Genomic DNA, 20,199 nt, shown 5'->3' on the forward strand with positions numbered 1-20,199 from the left:
GGGGCGAGCAGCGTCCGGCGGACACAGCCCCGAGCCTGCCCGCGCCACACGGCCACAGCGCGCAGCGCCGACGGGCGGCAGCCATGCCGCGGGAAGCGCAGCGCCCGCGCCCCGCCGCTCCCCCTCAGCGCCCCCTCGCGTGCCGTGCCGTGCCGTGCCGTGCCGTACGGAGCGGAGCGGAGCCGCACGGCAGCCGGCCGGCCCACGCCCGGGGGCGGCCCACAGCAGGTGGGAGCGGGAGGCGGGCCGGAACAGGGTAAGCCGCGCGAAATCCCCCGCCCCCTTTTCGTGAGCTTTGGGGCCGGGGGGTGACTCACGGCGGGAGGTATAAATGGGGGGTGAGTACCTGGCTGCAGCACGGATCCTGCGGCTTCGAGCGTCTGCGGGGTTTCAGTAGCAGCTAGAGAAACGTAAGGAAGCCCGTCGGGATATGTTCCTGTCCTGTGCTCTGTTGGCCGCGCTCCTGGCTGCCGGCCACGCAGGTGAGTCCGCCCTGCGGGGAGCTTTACGTGGGGTGGCGGTGGGCTGCTGTTTTCTGCTGTCTCCGGCTCCGCACCCCAATGGGTACGCGGTGCCACGCGGCCGTAGCGTGGGCACCTCCTGGGGAGGTGAAGCCGTGTCGAGCCCGCGCCCTGGGACGCGGCGGCGGGCGTGCGAGGGGTGCCCGCGGCCGGAGCGTCTGCCTTCTGTGCTTCGTGACTGGGAAGCTAACGCTGGAGGGCTGTCTGGCCTCCGCTGACCCGGCGTTCGGAGCTGGCTCCGTTCGGTCTGCTTCTCAGCTTGCGTCGCTGGTATTGGCGGGGGCAGCCCGAAGCCTTGTGAGAGTGGATCTCGCTCCGCTGCCTGCCCTGCGAGCGCTGGTGCGCCGAAGATGTTAACGCGGTGCAAAGGCGGTGCCGATCCAGTCGAGAAAGCGCTCTTTTAACTACAGCGTTTGATTTCATTTCAGCCAACCCTTGCTGCTCCCTCCCGTGTCAGAACAGAGGTGTGTGCATGACAACAGGATTTGATCGGTATGAGTGCGACTGCACGAGGACAGGCTACTATGGGGAAAACTGTACAACACGTAAGTACCCCTGATTTCTTGGCACGGAGAAGGAGATGGAGAATTAAATTATGGAATTGCAGGTTATTCTGAATGGCAACTTAGAGTCTTTTCATCTTTGTTCACAGCGGAGTTCTTCACGTGGTTGAAACTAACTTTGAAACCTACACCAAATACTGTCCACTACATTCTCACCCACTTCAAAGGAGTCTGGAACATCATCAACAATGTTTCCTTCTTACGAGATACTATTATGAGATATGTGTTGACGTGTAAGTATAAGTTCTCTTTTCCACTACTTCTAACTGGCAGAAGCTATGTGTAGGACCTCAAATACTCTTTGATTAGCCTATTGATAAAATAACTAACTAAAATGTGTTACAGTAAAAGCACTCTAAAGAAAACTTAAGATCTCAGCATATTGTGCACTTCCAGACAAATGCATTTTTTCCTCATCTCTAATAGAATCTCAAATCTTGTGAACGTAACTTGTGCCATTTGTTACAAATTCAGTAGCTGGATTTAACTGGTGATCTTGTACCTATTCCTATTATTCAGTAGCCATAGGTTACTGAAATTAAATGGGTTTATGTGTTGAATTTGTCAATGCAACTGCTGCTAGAAGTACATAGAAACAATCTGGTGCTGTGACTTCTTACAATTTTTAGCAGCCTACTTTTTAAAATAAGCCAAATACATATCTACTTTTTTCTTCTTCCAGCAAGGTCACACTTGATTGACAGCCCACCAACATACAATAGTGACTATAATTACAAATCCTGGGAAGCTTATTCCAATCTTTCCTATTACACAAGAAGCCTTCCACCAGTAGGACATGACTGTCCAACACCAATGGGTGTTAAAGGTAAGGAGTAAAACAGATGCATAATATTTATTTCTAGGAATTTTGTGCATCTTTTTGTCCTAGAAAACACCAAAAGATGTCAATAATTGTCAATAACCATCCTAATGCATTGTTGACTGTGAGAATAGCAATGAATGAGATATATTAGGTATATTGTGTAATGACATGAACATAAGAATAGTTATCTTTTATTATTGAACTGTGTTCTGAAACAAGGAATTAGAGGGCTTCTGATACATTTGGAAAAGTAAGCCAGGGAAAGCTATGACTATAACCAACAAAAAGAATATAGTTTTTCTTGTTAGTAAGCTGCTATCCTTTTTTAAAGAGTTGAAAATGGGAGATCTGTTCGGTTGTTAGGGGCCAAAATAAGTGTAGTTGTTATGAATATCTTGCTCTAAAGAGACTTTTCTTCTAGGTAAGAAAGAGCTCCCAGATTCAAAGCTGATTGTGGAGAAATTCTTGCTGCGGAGAAAGTTTATTCCTGACCCACAAGGCACAAATGTGATGTTCACGTTCTTTGCCCAGCACTTCACTCATCAATTCTTTAAGACAGACCATAAGAAAGGACCTAGCTTCACTAAAGCCTATGGCCATGGGGTAAGATTTGGAACTTGAATGGAGCACTTAGCTCTCAGGAGCTACCAAACAGCTAGGATGATGCCTTACAGGTAGCCACAAACACTGCTAGATATAATGTGCAACATGACAACAAATTGTTGGCTTAACCCTATAATGTGGATTCTCTTTAGGCAAAATTCTATTCCTTAGGTTAGAGCTGCTTGTGCCAAGCACATAATTCTGCTTGAAATCTCTGTACAGTGAGGATTGCGATTTCCTCAAAGTCTGCTTCTGCCTAGGGTGTGTTAGGTCTAGTATGTGTGTAGAACTACTCTGGACTCTTTTCACCACTTGTAGAGATCCTCTGTATAGGATCTTATTTTGTGCTGCTAATTGAAAAGATTTAAACTAAAAGAACTTGAGAAGCAAACTTAGGTTTTAAGATATTTATCTTCAAAAAGACCGTTGGGGGGATAAAGAAATTCTCAATATAAATAGTGTGCATGTCTAAAACAGAGATCTGTAACATGTTGGTGTATATAAGGAGCTGTCTGCTTAATAAAATGCCATTGACACTCTAAACAGAGCCCTCCTAAATTGCCAGTCTGATTTAAAGACTTAATGCAGAGATTGCTGCAGTTGCCAGGAAAGAATTTGGCTTCATCTTAAATATCAGTGTGTAATACTTATAAGGTAACAATACTGTAATCAAAAGGTAAACATCTGTGGATGCCAGATCATCTGTTAGAAATAGTACCTATCCTAAAATAGCAAAAAATGTATCTTGTCTTCATGTTTTAAATGCTATTATTTTACAGGTTGACTTGAACCACATTTATGGAGAGACTCTGGAGAGGCAGCTTAAATTGAGACTTCACAAGGATGGAAAATTAAAGTACCAGGTATGTCTTATTTTAATTGCTGCCTTTTTATTGGATGACCTGTTTCTTAAAATTAGCACTCTATTCACAGCATAGCTTGCCTAAAGTTAAAGTTGGTGTTAACAGTCAATACAGTGTAACTCAAGCATCTTAGCTTATAATTCTCTTGCCCCCTTCCTGGCAGATGATTGATGGAGAAATGTATCCACCAACAGTGAAGGATACTCAAGCAGAGATGATCTATCCTCCTCATGTTCCTGAGCACCTGCAGTTTTCTGTTGGCCAAGAGGTGTTTGGCTTGGTCCCAGGCCTAATGATGTATGCAACAATATGGCTGAGAGAACACAATAGAGTCTGTGACATCTTGAAACAAGAGCATCCAGAGTGGGATGATGAGCAGCTATTCCAGACTACAAGACTCATTTTGATAGGTGAGTGTCACTTTTGCTATGTGCAACTAACTTTCTCTTGAGCTTAACACTTTTACCCATTTTCTATGGCAGCTGCAGTAGATTTAATAAGAGGAAGAACTGTTGTTTAATTGGTATGTGAGGATCTGAGCCTTCATGACCCCTCACTGGAAGTGTACTAAAATACAGCTTCTTTCTGCCTATGTTAACTATCAAGATAAAGAAAATGGAGTCTGTTGATACTTAGCTCCCAGTCTTTTCATTGCTTTCAGTTGTTACCCTTATTTAAAAGAAAATAAAGTTAGTTTTTTCAGGGGGAAAGCCTGTGAGGTTACATGACCTCAGTTGATCCCAACTGACACAGTTTCTACTGGGACTTAATGAATTTGGGTATGCTTTGAGATTGCAGCTTCCTGACTTAACTACAGCCATAGAATAAAATTCTACATGTTACTTATGTCTAACTTTCTGTTAAGTGGTGTTTCATTTTGTTAATGTTGATGCACACAGTTGAGCAAGTCTGTGCCTGAACAGCAAATGAAACAGTAAACCAAGAGAAAACAATTTCATTAAGTAGCTCAGAAGATGAAAGATTGCCTTGAGATGCTGACTTTCATTTTCTTACCTCTGTCCTAGATAGTATTGTTTGCACTGCATTTGGTTATACAGTAATGAATAATTTTCTGCAAATTTGGTAGAAAACCAAAGGAAGTGTAGCTTGGGAGAGGATAAGTGTAGTGAAGAGAGCTGTGAGGGTGATGGGGATAGACTCATCTCCCAAAATATAACTGTGCATTCTCTAAGATACTATGGAATGCTAATGAGTGTATTCTTGATTTCTGTAGTTCTGTGTGGTTTTCTCTCCTTCCCTAGAGAATTTTAGATATGTCCTCTCAGAGCAGGGTAACCACCTAAATGTTTCATAGAAGAATCAGTAATGATTTTGTATCCTCTTTATGTTCCAACAGGAGAAACAATAAAGATAGTTATTGAAGATTATGTGCAGCACTTGAGTGGCTACCACTTCAAACTGAAGTTTGATCCTGAGCTTCTGTTCAACCAGCGTTTTCAGTACCAGAACCGAATTGCAGCTGAATTCAACACTCTGTACCACTGGCACCCACTTCTGCCTGACACTTTTCAGATTCGTGACCAGGAGTACACTTTCCAGCAGTTCCTCTACAACAACTCTATAATGCTGGAACATGGCCTTTCCCATATGGTGAAATCTTTCTCCAAGCAAAGTGCTGGCAGGGTAGGTATTTTCTTGAGTTAGAGACATCAGCTTGGGGAGTTGGACCACCTGGGTAATAAACCTATCTGGAGCTAGTAAAATAAAAATCTCCTCTTTTTCTGGAGTTCTTACTACTTCTTGTTTCTATCAAATAGGTTGCTGGTGGGAAAAATGTTCCAGCTGCAGTACAGAAAGTAGCAAAGGCTTCAATTGATCAAAGCAGAGAAATGAGATATCAGTCCTTGAATGAGTACAGGAAACGCTTCATGTTGAAACCCTTCAAATCATTTGAAGAACTTACAGGTGAGTTTTTAATCTTTCCTTATGAACATTATAAACAAGTCCAATTTTTCCTTAAAATGAGTAATAGAAGCCTGCAACACTATTTCTAAACTTCAGCAGGATATTGTTGCAATGAAAACAGGACTTTCCACTTACTGTTCTTATTCGTGAATTCTTACAGGAGAAAAAGAAATGGCTGCTGAACTGGAAGAGCTTTATGGAGACATAGATGCTATGGAGCTGTATCCAGGCCTGCTTGTAGAAAAGCCAAGACCAGGTGCCATCTTTGGTGAAACAATGGTGGAAATTGGTGCACCATTCTCTCTAAAAGGACTGATGGGAAATACAATATGCTCTCCTGAGTACTGGAAGCCAAGCACCTTTGGTGGAAAAGTGGGGTTTGAAATAATCAATACTGCCTCCTTACAGAAGCTCATCTGCAACAATGTGAAAGGTTGTCCTTTCACTGCTTTCCATGTCTTAAATCCTGAACCCACGGAGGCAACTATTAATGTTAGTACCTCAAACACAGCAATGGAAGATATCAACCCCACACTACTTCTAAAAGAGCGATCTGCTGAGTTGTAAATTAGCTATCTAATTTATTTATTTAAGTTATTCTATTTATAGTTCTAGTATTTAGAAAACAAAAAGCAACCTTTTGCATCCTCACTTTGAAGGTTGCCCTAGATTCCTTACTCAGGTAAGGCTTCATTTTAGAAAAAGGGATTTTTCTGTGTTTCAGCTCTGCAGTAGCAAATCCCTTGTTTAAAGCCTTCTGTAGCAGAACTATGTATTCCAAAATGGACCAGGTTCCAGGTTTTTTTTACTTGTTTTAATACTTGACAAAGGGTGTTGGGTTTTTTTTTGTCTTCTCACTTTGATAGGTCACATAACACTACAAAAAGCAAGTTACTGCCTCAGCAATTTTTTAAACTTGAAAATAGATGTTCATACTAAAAAATGAAAAAAAAAAAAACAAACTTAATTCAGAGTTTTGGCAGTTTTCATTCATATCAGTGCTCCAGGACTAACAAATACATGTTTGAGACTTGCTTATTTAATGTCAGAAAATGCATTGCATTTTTCAATGATACTACCTCTCCCTCATGCAGATAAGGCACTTTGTACAGTAATTTACATAATTGATTTATGTGTTTGTCCTTTTGTGTGGCATTATACTTTTTCATCATATTTAATTATTAATTATTTAAGGATAATAGAACTTGTCTGAGATGCTACTTGTTTTTGAAGCACATGTCACAAAAGTATTATTTATTTGAGATTGTTAGCAGTGGTAGTGAGCTTAGACATGATTGTCAGGCTGGAAAACAAGGCTGCTTGTATATCAGTAGACATTTTATTTTGCGAGTTTGGGGAGATCTTAAACACAAATATTTTGAATATTTTGTAGCCATAATTCTCTGGTCTACTTGACAATATAAATCTGTTTTTCTAAATAAAACTATATATTCCATTTGTCCTTAAGAACACAATTATAATTATAGATTTATGTAGCCAACCTGAAATTACTGGGGAGTAATTTAGAAAATGAATAAGAAATTAGGTAGCTATGTAAGTGTAAGCAACAATGAGCTTAACTTCAAGGTACTAAGGCTTTGTTAGTCTAGGTCTACATAAATAGAGCTCTAACTCATGACTATAAATTGTTTATTTGTTTGGAGGGGGGTTTGTTAATGTTTTATTTATTAAATTATAAACAGAGGCATTTTAAAGGAGTGGCTTAAACTCTGAGGAGGAAAAAAAAAAAAGGCTAGCTAAGCACAAAATGTCCTAGACACGTTTGTCCTGGTCCATCCAAAGTATCTAGTCTCATTGAGGCATGTGAGCAGTGGGATCTTGTACCAGCACTAAGACCTTTGCATATAAGGGTATCTTTTTTTAATTTCTAGAGAGGAAATGTAGAAGATGATCTTCCCATAAAATCAGCTGGGGAGCTGTAGATAAAAAGAATGTTACTTCAGACTGGAGTAGAGCAGCAACCTGGTATTCTGTGCCCCCAGTCAAAATACCTTGGCTACTTGTGAAAAAGGACTTGTTTTTTATTTCCATCTGAATCTCTTGAATGTTTGTAGAGGCTTGTGTTGTAATGGCTGTAGTACTAGTATAGTTTGACTGTGACTTCTGTGTGTCTATTGATTTGTTTAAAGATGCTGATTATGTTCTACAGTGCAGACTTATAACTGGTAGTGCAAATAGCTGACTCCACATCTCCTACAGCAGTTGATACCAGTGACTGATTTGAAGTGGTCCTTGGATAATGCTTTGGGAGATGGAAAGGTGTTTTGGTTCTATATTTGAAGCATAAAGAAAGGAAAAACTCAATCAGCCTGTACAAAAAAGGGGCCAGTACTGTGTGTTCAATTAATCAAACTACTTAACTGGTTAAACATGTAACTGTCATTCAGACCACCTTTGGAAGACCACCTTTGGAACATGCTTTAGAGCACCTGCCTAGCGGTAGAAAGGAAAACTGTATGGCTTAAAGTCAAAGAAAGGCAAGTCTGGGCAGATCTAGTTATTTTGAGGTAGGTAGAAAGGAATTCATGAAAATAAGAACTCCACTGACATGAACTTACAAGCTGTTTTGGAAAGGAATCCAGTTTGCTATACATTTTGTACTCTGAAGCCGTGTTTTAACACTTATCAGTGACCCAACCTGCTGGGTTTGGCTGGGTTCAAGTTGCTTGTGATAAATGTGTATGTTTGAGATTATTTATTTAAAATTGTGAATTGTTTTTCACTCTATTTTTGTAGGACAATAATGGTTTTTAAAATGCAATTGTTTATATAAATAAATTGAAAACATTACAGTGATGGACTCCTTTGTTTCATATTAAGTTTTGTTGAAGAAAGTTGGAATACTTTCATTTTATTTTCCACTCTTGGCCAAATTTACTGGGGAGGAGTGAAGATAGATTGTGCTTCTGAATTCTGAGTTATGTCTCGTATTCCTAAAGGTGCCTGTAACTTACATCATCTGTCTACCATTATCTTTCTTATCTTTTCTGCCACCTATGAAAAGAGGCCACTATGAAATGTGTACAGCACGCACCGTCACTGCATGCCAGCAGTGCTGTCTTGGGCACTAAAGTGTTTTGGGAGGGAAGGGCCACTGCTGGAATTCCATGCTAGTGTGGTGGTGTAACTAATATCCCTTTGTTGTGACTGCATGCAATTTTTTTCTGAAGCACAAATGGTTCATATATGTTTCCCTTTGGGCTTAATACTTTTCAGAAGGGGAAAGTGCTTTGGGATAGAAGTAGTAATTAGAAACAGCCTTTTCTGTTGTGTTCATCTATGGTACTGCTCTCAGACAGCAACCTCTTTCTGAAACAGTTTAGGTTAAATCAGCTGTGACAGTTCTTCATGAAAACCACTGATCATACCTTCCCATTGCTTGACAAAAGAAAAATAGCAAAGGTCTCTCTGCAAAAGAAAGTCAAAGAATTCTGTGAGTTGGAATGGCTGGTAATGGGGCTAGGACAAGAGAAGAGGTGGTTAATAACGGTTACATTGCAACCAATCCTATCTCTATATTTTCTTTTCCTTCAAAGAGCACCTCGAGAAAGCCCGTTTTTCCCCTTAATTTTCATCTTCACTAAGGAAAGGGGAGAAGCTATGAAAGATGCTACTAAGGAGATCAGGCACCTTGTGCTGCCTACAGTCTCCACGCAGCAGCTTGCTGAACGCTACTTCCACCATCCATATCGTTCTGCTGTGACCATCTGCATTAGTCACCCATCCCTATGTTGTCATTGTTCTCTCATTGTCCCTTCCTTAGCGACTGAATCTCCTCTACCTAGTCACCTTCCTGCCAGCCATTCAAAATCTCTTCGGTCTGAGGCTCACCCCAGTGACTCACAAGTCCGTACACCCATATGACCGCCCTCCTGCCTCTGCTCTGTAGCTTTCCATTTCTACTGATGTGTAGAAAAAAAAAATCTTCAGCAACTCTTTATTAAATTAAAACCCAGTCCTGATCGCTTGAGCTCTGAAAACACACCTTGAGGGCCTTTTCAGAGGTATCTCTCCAGTTCCTCCCCTGGTCTCACAGAAAAGATGTGAATGGAAGCACGTGCAGACCTTGCATGAGAAAAGTGGGTTTGTTTATCTTTAATAGCCCATTGACACCATGATTTAATTCATTTCTTAAAGCCTTCTGATGTGAGGGGAGAAAAACCTTTGCCACGGGAGATGTGACTGCTACCAGTCCCCTCAGGCAGAGATTGGCTCTGTTGGCCGCTGATGGCAACCCACAGCCCCTCTCACATTTGCTCCAGCCCTGTGAACAGTGAAGAGCTTCTGTGCAGCCGGTGCGTAGCGCAGGGCCTGCGGCCATGTCTTGCGGCAGCTCTGACTCAAAGGGAGGGTTGGCTCCGAGTCTGCCCTGCCGCTTCGCTCCAGCACTCCAAGAAACAACGCGTGCAGTGGAAGGGAAGCAAAGGGGAATATATTGGTGTGCTGTGCTCTCACCTTGATTAGAAAAATGCAGAAATGCCACACATCTAGGGCCTAGCAGTTGCATTTAGTCAGCCTCAAGCGTTTCTGGGGGTCTTGCTCAGTTGTTAGAGTAGGAAAAAAGATTATTGTGTGTCTCCTAAGTACAGGTCAACACAGCAATTCCTGAGACCCAGAGCAAGGAACAGTGCCCGTTACGCCTGCAAATGGTGTCCCCAAAAGTGCAACAGGCATGCCCTGAAGGGAGCAGTGTGGCACGACCAGGCCCAGCACTGCAGGCTGCCCTGTGAGGGGGCATGGCATGGTCATCTGCGGGAAAAGTATTTCGGGTGAGTGCTGCCCTAATTAGGGGTGGGCCGGTCCAGGATGGATTTGGAGCATGATGGATGAGATAGCTCAATCATGGAGGAGCTCCTCCTTCCCTCTGAGCAGGGGCACGTCCCGATGATACAAGAGGCAAGAATGTTCCCCAGGGTAAACCTGCCCTGTGAAAAATGCTTTCTCCTGGGACTGAGTTGAGGTAACTTTCACCCAGAAAGATGCCAAAAAGGGGAGACAAAGGAGGGGGGTCAGCATCTGAGCCACACCTTGGAGTCAAGGCCCTCCAGGAGCACAAGAACAGAGCACTTCTGAAAACAGGTCACCGTACACACTGCCTTCATTGAGGACTTTGGCTGTACGTCATTTCCTCGCTTGCCCACTGCATAATAGCTCTTTATGGACAGTGAGTTGGAGCCTCACCACAAATGGTTCATTAATTCTAGTGCAGTCACTGGAGGTGTGCTTACCTTTATGCTGGAGCACCAATTCTCCCAAGACAACCACCGTACACCCTGCCACACATTACCCGTCTTTCAAGAGATTTGTAGCAGAAACAGCTCCAGCTTTGCTAGAAAGTACTCCTTCAGCTTTCAGCAGAATCCACAGAAAAATCAGCCAGGAAGTTTGACCAACCTCTAGGAAGAATGTGAACAAGAGAGAAGATACAGGCAGGGAAGTCACTTTTGACAGGAAGACTGAGATCCTTTCTTGTGCCTTGCACTGCTGCAGCTACTGACAGTGCAGAACAGTGCTGGAAAAGGCTTTGGCAAAGACATGCTGCTTCCTTCTGGAAACCAGAAAGGAAAAAGCTTGGAATATATATAAGGATATATGCTGGGCAGAAAGGCTGTGGCAAAATACTCTAAATATGGAAAAGGAGATGAGTAGAAAAATCCTATTTTTTTTTTCCTAAAAGACATGCAAAAGCTTGAAAGCACACAATGCAGCAATGCAGTAGCATCACAAGAAACATCATATTGAGAAATCCTCTCCTTGGCAAGATCTGAGTGCTCATCCTACTTCAGTTTTAAGCTTCAGTTTTGAAATAATACTGTACTTTAATGTAGGATAATTGGTGCAGCTATTTTAATTAATACTATCTGTAAGAAATGTTCCACAACCAAAAACTTGACTATCAAGATTGAGGCATACAGATGCACACAGATGTCAAGAAAGAGAAGTGGGAAGGGGTGAGACAAGGAACTCACAGATTTTCCTTCCAGGGATTTTTTTTTCTGTCTGAAAAACCTGAGTCTGCACTGAAAATCTCAGCATTCCCTTATAGCCACAGTAAGGGTACTTACCTCCACAGAGAAACCAAACAGTTGGAGGTGCCCTAGCCAAGTCAAGAGCTGAACACAACCAGTACAAGATGATATTACAGTTCATGAAGTCTCACTGGTTTTCCATCACAAGAGTGCTTGTCCCACACTGATATAAAATCATAGAATCATAGAATGGCTTGGGTGGGAAGGGAGCCCAAGGATCATCATGTGCCAACCCTCTGCCACAGGTAGTGCCACCAACCTCCAGATCTGGTACTAGATCAGGCTGCCCAGGGCCCCATCCAGTCTGGTCTCAAACACCTCCAGGGACAGAGCATCCATATCCTCTCTGGGCAACCTGTTCCAGCACCTCACTACTCCATCTATGGAGAACTTCCCACTGACTTCCAATCTCAACCTTCCGTCCTTGAGCTTAAAAGCATTCCCCCTTGTCTTATCACTGTCTACCTGAATAAAAATTTGATTCCCCTCCTCCTGATTTCTCAGTGCTGGGCAAGCCAACCCAAATCCAGAAAATATTTGCCATTAGGCAAAAAGAAAAGCACAAAATTCCTAATTTTGGTGAGAAAGGCAATTAATGTTCAAAAGAACTACTTTAAAACTATTTGATCTGTAGCAGGATACATACACAGAGACTCACACTCATTTTCAGACCACTTCGCTCTGTGACCACTGTCTGTATCCTATTCAAGCATATAATGCAAGTGTTGGAAATTTTTTTAAGGATAACTTCACTGATTTAATCAGAATTGCACTAGGGTATATATTTTTCTGTTGTCTACCAAAACTGGGGATGATTAAATATGTTCATTAAAAAAAAAAAAGGAAATAGATATCTCCGAAGGTTAAAGAATAAGGGAAGTATCCTCTTCCCCTTGCTTCTTAGTTTTGGTTACAAAACAAAATTAGAGTTTGAAAGTTTTTTAAAGAAACAAGCAAAGAAAAAAATGCCACTCTAAATGTGTATGAAAAGGAAGGGGTTTTAAGAACTTTCACAAAATTTGAAATTTTTTTATTACATCTACTAATAACTCTAATCCACGTATCCTTTTTTTCCCCTGGTAACTAATAGCTCTTCCAAGAAAAGCACTGTAAAAATATAGTGTCACATAACTAGGAGCCCCCTGCTTCCAGGTGCCTCCATTCTTTACATAATACAGTAGCAAACTATTAACGCTTCTGTATAAGGATAACAAGAAATTACTTGGGGAAAAAAAAAAGGATCCTTTGGAAAAGGCACTCTTGCTTTGCGCTCTATTTTTTCATGGTATCCAGGTGTAGCTCGTTACTTTAGGCTTACACAGTAGTGGATAAAGGTGTGTGCAAGCATCCTTGTTGAAACCTGCCCTGCTGACAAGGAAATTTAACACCCATTCATTTTCTGCAAAATGACTGTGTTTGTGGTAGACATTTCTATGAGAGCACACGAAACTTTTTACTGTTTCCTTCCCTACAAAGGTGAGAAAGAGGAAGAGTTGGTTGAAAGCAATATCCACCTCACTGAGCATCATGAAACAGGCAGGTGATAGAGAAGGCAAGTTTCAAGTAGCACGTTGTCTTGTCTTGCTTTGTACTATAGCATGAAGGTCTACCCAAATAAAACATTTTCATAAGTATTCATCAACTAACCATACTACGTGTCTTGCAGTTTTAACATAACACTCTAATGTGTGACTGCTAATCAGGATATTTATGAATTTATGCTGGCATGTCTTCAGATATAGATGAGACCATGACCCCAAGAAGTGACAAGACTGGTATAAATACCCATCACGGCATTGGTTGTTCTGTATGACTTCAAGCCCTGAAAAGCTTCAGTGAACTCAGTGCAATAAAACGTGGCTAAAGACAACAGTGCCAGTTACAGATACGTTCTTCAGCACCTTCAATACTTTACCCTAAGAACTGACAAAGCTCGATATCCTTTCAGTTGAAGGTATAAAGCCTGTTGCCTAGACAATATTAATTAATCCTACGTAATTAATAATGACATAGTTCCTAAGTGGCAGTCATAGGGAATAATTAAAATAAAAATTTGTTGAGGCTGTTCAGCTGTGAAATACAATCTTACATAAGATTGTGATGTAACATTAGTGATCTGATCATACCTTGGTGGAGCTGTTAGGTATTATTATGACTTGGGAAAGTAGAGTCCATTCTACGTAAGGCGAGGCTGAGATTTCTAGACATAGTATTTCAGTGAAAGTAAAAAAATGCATTTCCAAATTAGAAATGGACTAAATTTTCTCAGAGTCCAATAAAAGGATAGAATTTCAGACAAATAATTAATTGAATATATGGCAAATTTTTATCCACAGAACAATATAACCAGATTCTTTTCACTATTTTCTCAGTGAAATGTTTCACAATTTGATATCATACCTTGATTTCTGATGGTAAACAACAGTCTTCTTAACATGGCAGCAAAGTAGTGGCAGGTTATTCTATAGATTAAAAAATATATATATAAATTAATCCAAAATGCAACTTGGCATCAATATATAGCAAATACATTTAGATATTCTCTATAATCCTCAATCTAATCTTATATTAATTTTTCATTCAGCTATGAAAGATCTCCTACAATCAGTACAAGAATAATGGGCTTCCACAAGCACATGGTGAACCTGCACTGGGCCGCCCCAGCACTTGCTAGCATGACACAGCTCTCCTGTGTTGAATCAGAGGCCGGACAACATTGCACTGGGGAGATGCTAGCACTGAAACCAAGGGCAGGAGCCTGCAGTGAACAGCAGTAGCTGTTTTTCAAAAGCAGGCCCACAAGTCAGCTCCTTAAGTGATATTATGATTTTAATGAAGTTATTTATTTGATCACTTTATCTCAAGCAGAAGAATAAATCTGATCAAAATACTACTTACTAATAGCCAACAGGTATTTAGTGTGAATTTCTGTCATTTTCATAACAGCTGTTGGGTTATCTTCAAAGGATTTTGAAACGCAGATAACGTCAATCGTAATGTAATTCAGAAGTGGAACAGCTATCTTCGTTTGCTTTCAAAATTAGAAAACAGTACATGAGGATTTTTTCTTTAATTTCTGCAGTTTGTCCTGTATAACCTCTAAGAAATGAAAGTCTCTATACTCTTGTTTTGCACTAAATGACTGAGGACAATGAACATTGTTTTCTACGCGTTATATCTACAGTCATGACCATCAAGTACCTTTTCAGACTCACAACATGTGAGACTGAGAAGATTAGAGAAGAAATATGTTTCTAGGCCATGTAGGCTAACACTTCTCCAATCCAGTTATTTGTGGATTTGCAGAGTAACCAAGCGTCAGGACTTCTGCAATGCCTGTTTATGAGGTTGCTAGATAATATGGCAGATCTCACCATTATGCCTTTTTGAGAGGTTTCAGTGGGATGTTTAGTGCTTCTTTATTATTATTTTTTCTGGCTTTGCAGCTTTACTCTTGTAACAGCTTTCCAGATTCTGATAGTGCTTAGGCAAGACACAAGGATTTTGCTTCTCAACCGTCAGTTCTCAGGAACGGAGATGGGAACAAACTCCCGTTCAACACCAAGCATGACTCAACCACCTCTACATTATACCACTTCAAACTGAGCTACTGCATTTTCACTTCCTGCATCTCCTACTGGTTTTTCACAATTTTTTGTGAACTTTTTAGTTCACAAGCCCCTTCGCCTTTGGAGCACATCCCAGGAGTGCAGCCTTCCCCAGCATTCACCTCTCATATCATCAAACCTGCATGCCTTCACAAAGTAGTAGGTCGAGACATGCAGAGTTGAACTCTGACACACTGATTTTTTTTTTCTGAATAGTGATTACTTTGAAATACAATAAAGGACTCCAATTATCATTCCTCTTCAATATTCCCCTGCCATGCCCTACCCTTTGTCAGGGCTGACTAAGCGCAGTCTCCTTGGGGAAGATTTTTGTTTTCTCCCAGGGTACAGGACAAGCGTGGAGGAGGGAAATATCAATTTCCAACATACTCTTTTAGAAGATGGTGTTGGAAGATGCTCCAGCCCTTCTAGTGCAAAAATATTTTATACTGGAAACCACCCTCAAGACAAAAGCTGATTCTTCATGGAGCAGGAGAAGCGCAGGAGGTGTGCAGAAGTGTTGTAGTGATTGCAAGATCTCTCAAGACTTCTCAGTGCTCACCTCACTGGAAAAAAATGCTGGAAGCCTGCTTCACAATCAGCAAGCAGCCTTGGGAAGTGAGAGTCTTTGAGGCTGCATTTGTTGATGGCCATCTGATTCATATAATGTAGAGGGAAACACAAATGTGTTTCCCTCTCTGCCATAGCAGATCCTGGGATTTCTACTTCTGCAATATTTTGTCACTTCTGTGTCTCTAAAGATATGTTGATGGTGACATTTACAGCAATCATTCAGGACTTTCCCAGAGAGCCAGCAAGAGCTCTGTATCACATGATAAATATGTTCCAATCATGTAAGGCTTTCCAAATCAAAACATCACCACAAATAAGATACAGGAAAAAGAAGAGCAATCAATGGCTTACCAATAAGCCAAGATCAATAATGTTTCATACCAAACTGTAGCAAAATAAAAAGTCAAATCACACATTTCTCAAAAGAAGACTTTGTGAATAGAGAATTAAAATCACCCAGATTCCTCTTCTTGGGGAAGGATGGTTTCCTTATTAAAAGCTCTTTCTCGGTCATACTTGGTTGCAAATATTTCTCAGAACTCTCTTTAAGCCTTTTGATGCTTAATAAAGAATATTTACCAATCTTCTTAAATATTTGCTTATTCAACAGTCAGTCCTACAATTGCACCAACTGTTGTAATCAAAACAGCCATTGTAGAAGTTGACATGCTTTAAATAACTTTGTTCTGCTGAAAACACCATCTGTAAATTCATGTCCTTTCCGAGGAGCAAGGAGCAGCTATTTTAGCAGTACTTCCAGTCTCCATATTCAGAAGGATGCAATGGAAAGACAGGTGCAAAGCTATTGTTACACATACAAGTAATTTGTTAGGGGACAGAAAAAATCAGCGTGTTATTAAATGTAAACATTGAGACTCTCAGTACTATGATTTACTATAATTTCAAAAATTCTTCTAGTAACTCAGTATCAGATTTAGAAATTAATTTTGAAAAACAGAAGAGCTTGTTCTCATCTCTGACTTAGCAAAAAATGGATGGGGAAGCTTCCTGGAAAAGGTTCCCATGACATTTCTGATACTTCAGCTTTCAGTCATAGTAAGATACTTCAAGATAGCCTGTAACCCAGATTTTTAACCCCTCACCTCCTTACCGACCAAGAGACAGAAGACAGACTGAGGAATTATTTGCTTCAGCGTTTTCATAATGGTTGGTTTGAAAAAAAACTTAATTTTGTCAGAAAGGATATATTATCTTCCAAGATATAAGAACTGTTTGCTCACTCCCTGTAACAACAAAATGTACTGGGAGAACAGAAAGATAGAATATGTAAATTTTCTTAGGTGTCTAATGTTTTTTTCGTATTTGCTCCAAGCTGCATTTCCACAGGATGCCCCTTCCTTCAGAAAATAAGTTACATTGCTTATGATTCAGTGCATGAATGGGTAGGCAGCATGGAAGATTATGAATAAGATTCCGTATTATTAAATGGCCATAAATGCACTCATCTGAATAAAGCTTTGAAAGAGCAATCCGTCATCAGATTTTTGACTAGTCTAGATTTGCATGACTTGCATAAAGCCAGCCCCACCTTCAAGTGATTTTTCTCACATAAGGTCAAGTTCTCCTTACTCCACTGCTGGTGTCAAATATTAAAGAATTTAATAATTAAAGGCAAGCTTTTGGTTCCTTCACAAAATCCCCTCCTGGTTTCCTCAATATACTCCGTTTCTCGTAAGCCTTAGGGCACAGATTCTAAGGTGATAAGAAATAATAAAGTGCATCCACTTGAAAATTGAATTACATAAATCATCTTCTCTGAAGATTTCCTGTTCTAGCTTACTTTAGTCAGTCAGTTTCTAAGAGTTTAACTCTAGCTCGTGTGAAAAACAGCAAGAAGGGATTCTATAGGTACACTGGCCAGAAAAGGTAGGCCAAAGAGACCATACCTCCTTTGGTAAATGAGAAAGGAGAGCTGGCTATGACAGACACGGAGAAAACTGAGGTATTAAATGAGTTTTCTATCGCAGACTTCACCAGCAGCCAGGATTCTTGTATTTCTCACATCCTGGAAGCTCACATCCCTGGGACTCTAGCTGGGACCTGGGGAAGTAAATTCCCCCCCACTGTAAGGGCAGAGCAATTCCAAGACTGCTTCATGAGACTGAATGTATATAAGTCTATGGGGCTGGATGACATGCATCCCAGGGCCCTAAAGGAGCTGGTTCATACGGCTGCTGAGCTGCTCTCCATCATATCTGGAAAGTCACGGCTTCCAGGCAAAGTCCCTGGGGACTGGAAAAAAGGAAACATCAATCCCATTTAGAAGAAAGGGATGAAGGATGACCCAGGGAACTACAGGCTGGCGAGGTTCACCTTTGTGCCCACTGAACCAGAGCTCCTCAGTAGATATGACCCAAGGTCACATGTGCGTGTGCATGCACATGTACGCACTTGAGTGGAATAGACATTTTCCCACAGGCAGGAGCATTCATGTATGGGCAGTGCAGTGGCACACAAAGCACTGGGGCCAGCATGAGTGGTGGAAAGAAATCCACGTCTAATTTTTAAGCTACGTTTAGTGCTATTAACTGCCCTGTCGAAAAAAAAAAAAAAAGTATATATATATATAAAGCCAGTTTAAAGCTATTTAAAGCCAGTTTAACTGCTATTGCTTTCAGAGGTAAAAACTGGTGTGTATTACTGAATCTAGTTGTAAAAATTATAACAAATATCTTCATGTTTTCCTGACCATAATTTAAAATACTCCAACTATTATATATATATATATACACACAAAGAACAAGCTTATTTTGGAATAAAATATGACCTAGTAATGCTGCGATGAATGACGTAAAGTTAATGTTTAAAAGAAATACAAACCTATTAAGACTGACAAAGCAATATACAGCTTTAGCTTTACTCCACACTGATATAAAATCATAGAATCATAGAATGGCTTGGGTGGGAAGGGAGCCCAAGGATCATCATGTGCCAACCCTCTGCCACAGGTAGTGCCACCAACCTCCAGATCTGGTACTAGATCAGGCTGCCCAGGGCCCCATCCAGTCTGGTCTCAAACACCTCCAGGGATACAGCATCCAAAGCCTCTCTGGGCAACCTGTTCCAGCACCTCACTACTCCATCTATGAAGAACTTCCCACTGACTTCCAATCTAAACCTTCCATCCTTGAGCTTAAAACTATTCCCACTTGTCCTATCACTGTCTACCTGAATAAAAATTTGATTCCCCTACTTTTTATAGTCCCCATATAAATGCTGGAAGGCTGCAATTAGATCTCCTCACAGCCTTCTCTGCTCCAGACTGAACAAACCCAGCTCCCTTGCTTGCCTTTGCAGGGGAGGTAAAGAAGTCAAAAGCAGGTAAAATGAAATGGATAAATTATTTATTTATGATAACAGGGCTCCATAATGGGGAAAAAAAATCTGTGATAAAGGAGGGCTAAGATTCCCCTGATTGGTCATAACACTTAAGTAAGCACTGCTGTATTTAAGTCTCCATTATTTTTCTTAGCATTTTTCCAATCTGCGTATAAATACTTATATCATTAGCCAAGTTCTAATCTCTCAGCCCATCAACAACAAAAATGAAAAATCGCTGTTAGCAGACAGTAATCAAGCTGTTGTTTTCAGACAAGGTAGGCCACTGCCCATGCAATGGAAATTCACTTGTAAATCTTTTCAAACTTTTCCTGGCCTTTTCCTGATCTCATACAAAACCATTTGTAATGAGAAGTTTATTTTGTTTAATAATATTAAGTGTGCTGAGTCTAGTCATAATGAGTAAGAAGTGAAAATGTGGAGCCACATTTGTTCAGAACTTGGAGACACCCTTCTTAGAAAACAGAAGGTTGCTTTCACCTCTTTGGATTATGGAAAAAGAGGAAATATTTCTGGATGGAAATTTTTGGACAATTTCATCCTTTGTTGGAAAGTTATATTTGTATGGAATTGAGCCAGTCTCAACTAAGCTTTCCTTGGGAAGTATTTCTCAGGTCTAGCAAGGAACTTCTGATCAAAACACAGCTGAGCTCTTCCCCCTCCTCCCTGTTTGATAGATCACATAGAGGTTTCCTCTGGTTTCCTCTCTCATGGATGCCCTCAAACAAGTGCTCAGGATTTGCAATGTTTTCATCTTCCTGATAAAGGCATTAGTTGCCAATGTATTCACTGCTACAGGATCACTCTTTCCCCACTGATCACTTCCTTGTTTTCTCATTTAAAAAGAAATACAACTTCAAGTTTTCTTTTCTATTCACCATAAAGCAAGAAAAGTTTTGTAGGCTGGCAAACCTTTTACAGTCTGGCACTAGTCTGTGCAAATGTTCCTCACTTCATAATGGGCCTAACATTTAAAAAAAAAAAAAAAAAAAAACCCATTTTTTCCAAAAGAAGGTTTCCTGGAAAAGCACACTGTGAAAAGAGGCTATGAATGACATGCAAAAAAAGCCTGAAATACTGTTACTAAGGACAGCAGGCTGAAAGCATGCCAGGACAGGACAGCACAGTCCTAGGCCCAACAGCATCTGGAAAGAAGTGCTTTGTTCAAAATTACATCACACTACCTGAATGATGGTCCTTAAATTATCATAGAAAAAAGATGTATAAAACAGCATGTGTAAGTTGCCTTGGGGATGGAAGTGTAAGGAAAGGTTAGAGAGATTTTATATTGTCTTCAAGCGAACTGGTA

The 20,199-nt window shown here is 40.7% G+C and overlaps 1 protein-coding gene across 1 annotated transcript; it reads left to right on the top strand.

Moving 5' to 3' along the window:
* The first annotated feature begins 329 nt into the window (after positions 1 to 329).
* On the top strand, positions 330 to 6,100 carry PTGS2 (prostaglandin-endoperoxide synthase 2). The gene is made up of 10 exons (XM_065746889.1): positions 330 to 482; positions 950 to 1,066; positions 1,174 to 1,317; positions 1,767 to 1,910; positions 2,329 to 2,510; positions 3,290 to 3,373; positions 3,537 to 3,783; positions 4,731 to 5,017; positions 5,152 to 5,299; positions 5,460 to 6,100. Exons 1-10 carry the CDS (start codon positions 431 to 433, stop codon positions 5,864 to 5,866), a joined length of 1,812 nt encoding a protein of 603 aa, XP_065602961.1. The 5' UTR covers positions 330 to 430; the 3' UTR covers positions 5,867 to 6,100.
* Positions 6,101 to 20,199: the final 14,099 nt, after the last annotated feature.

This window comes from Cyrtonyx montezumae, unplaced genomic scaffold, assembly GCF_038088225.1.
Source record: "Cyrtonyx montezumae isolate F1298 unplaced genomic scaffold, pur_monq_1.0 scaffold_1, whole genome shotgun sequence".
Taxonomy (NCBI): Eukaryota; Metazoa; Chordata; class Aves; order Galliformes; family Odontophoridae; genus Cyrtonyx; species Cyrtonyx montezumae.

What these genes read in the sequence shown, in the direction of transcription:
- PTGS2 (XM_065746889.1), top strand. Translation starts at nt 431, where the DNA reads ATGTTCCTGTCCTGTGCTCTGTTGGCCGCGCTCCTGGCTGCCGGCCAC. An exon ending in CTAAAGCCTATGGCCATGGG is followed by an intron (nt 2,511 to 3,289) that starts GTAAGATTTGGA and finishes ATTATTTTACAG; the next exon opens with GTTGACTTGAACCACATTTA. An exon ending in ATGGAAAATTAAAGTACCAG is followed by an intron (nt 3,374 to 3,536) that starts GTATGTCTTATT and finishes CCTTCCTGGCAG; the next exon opens with ATGATTGATGGAGAAATGTA.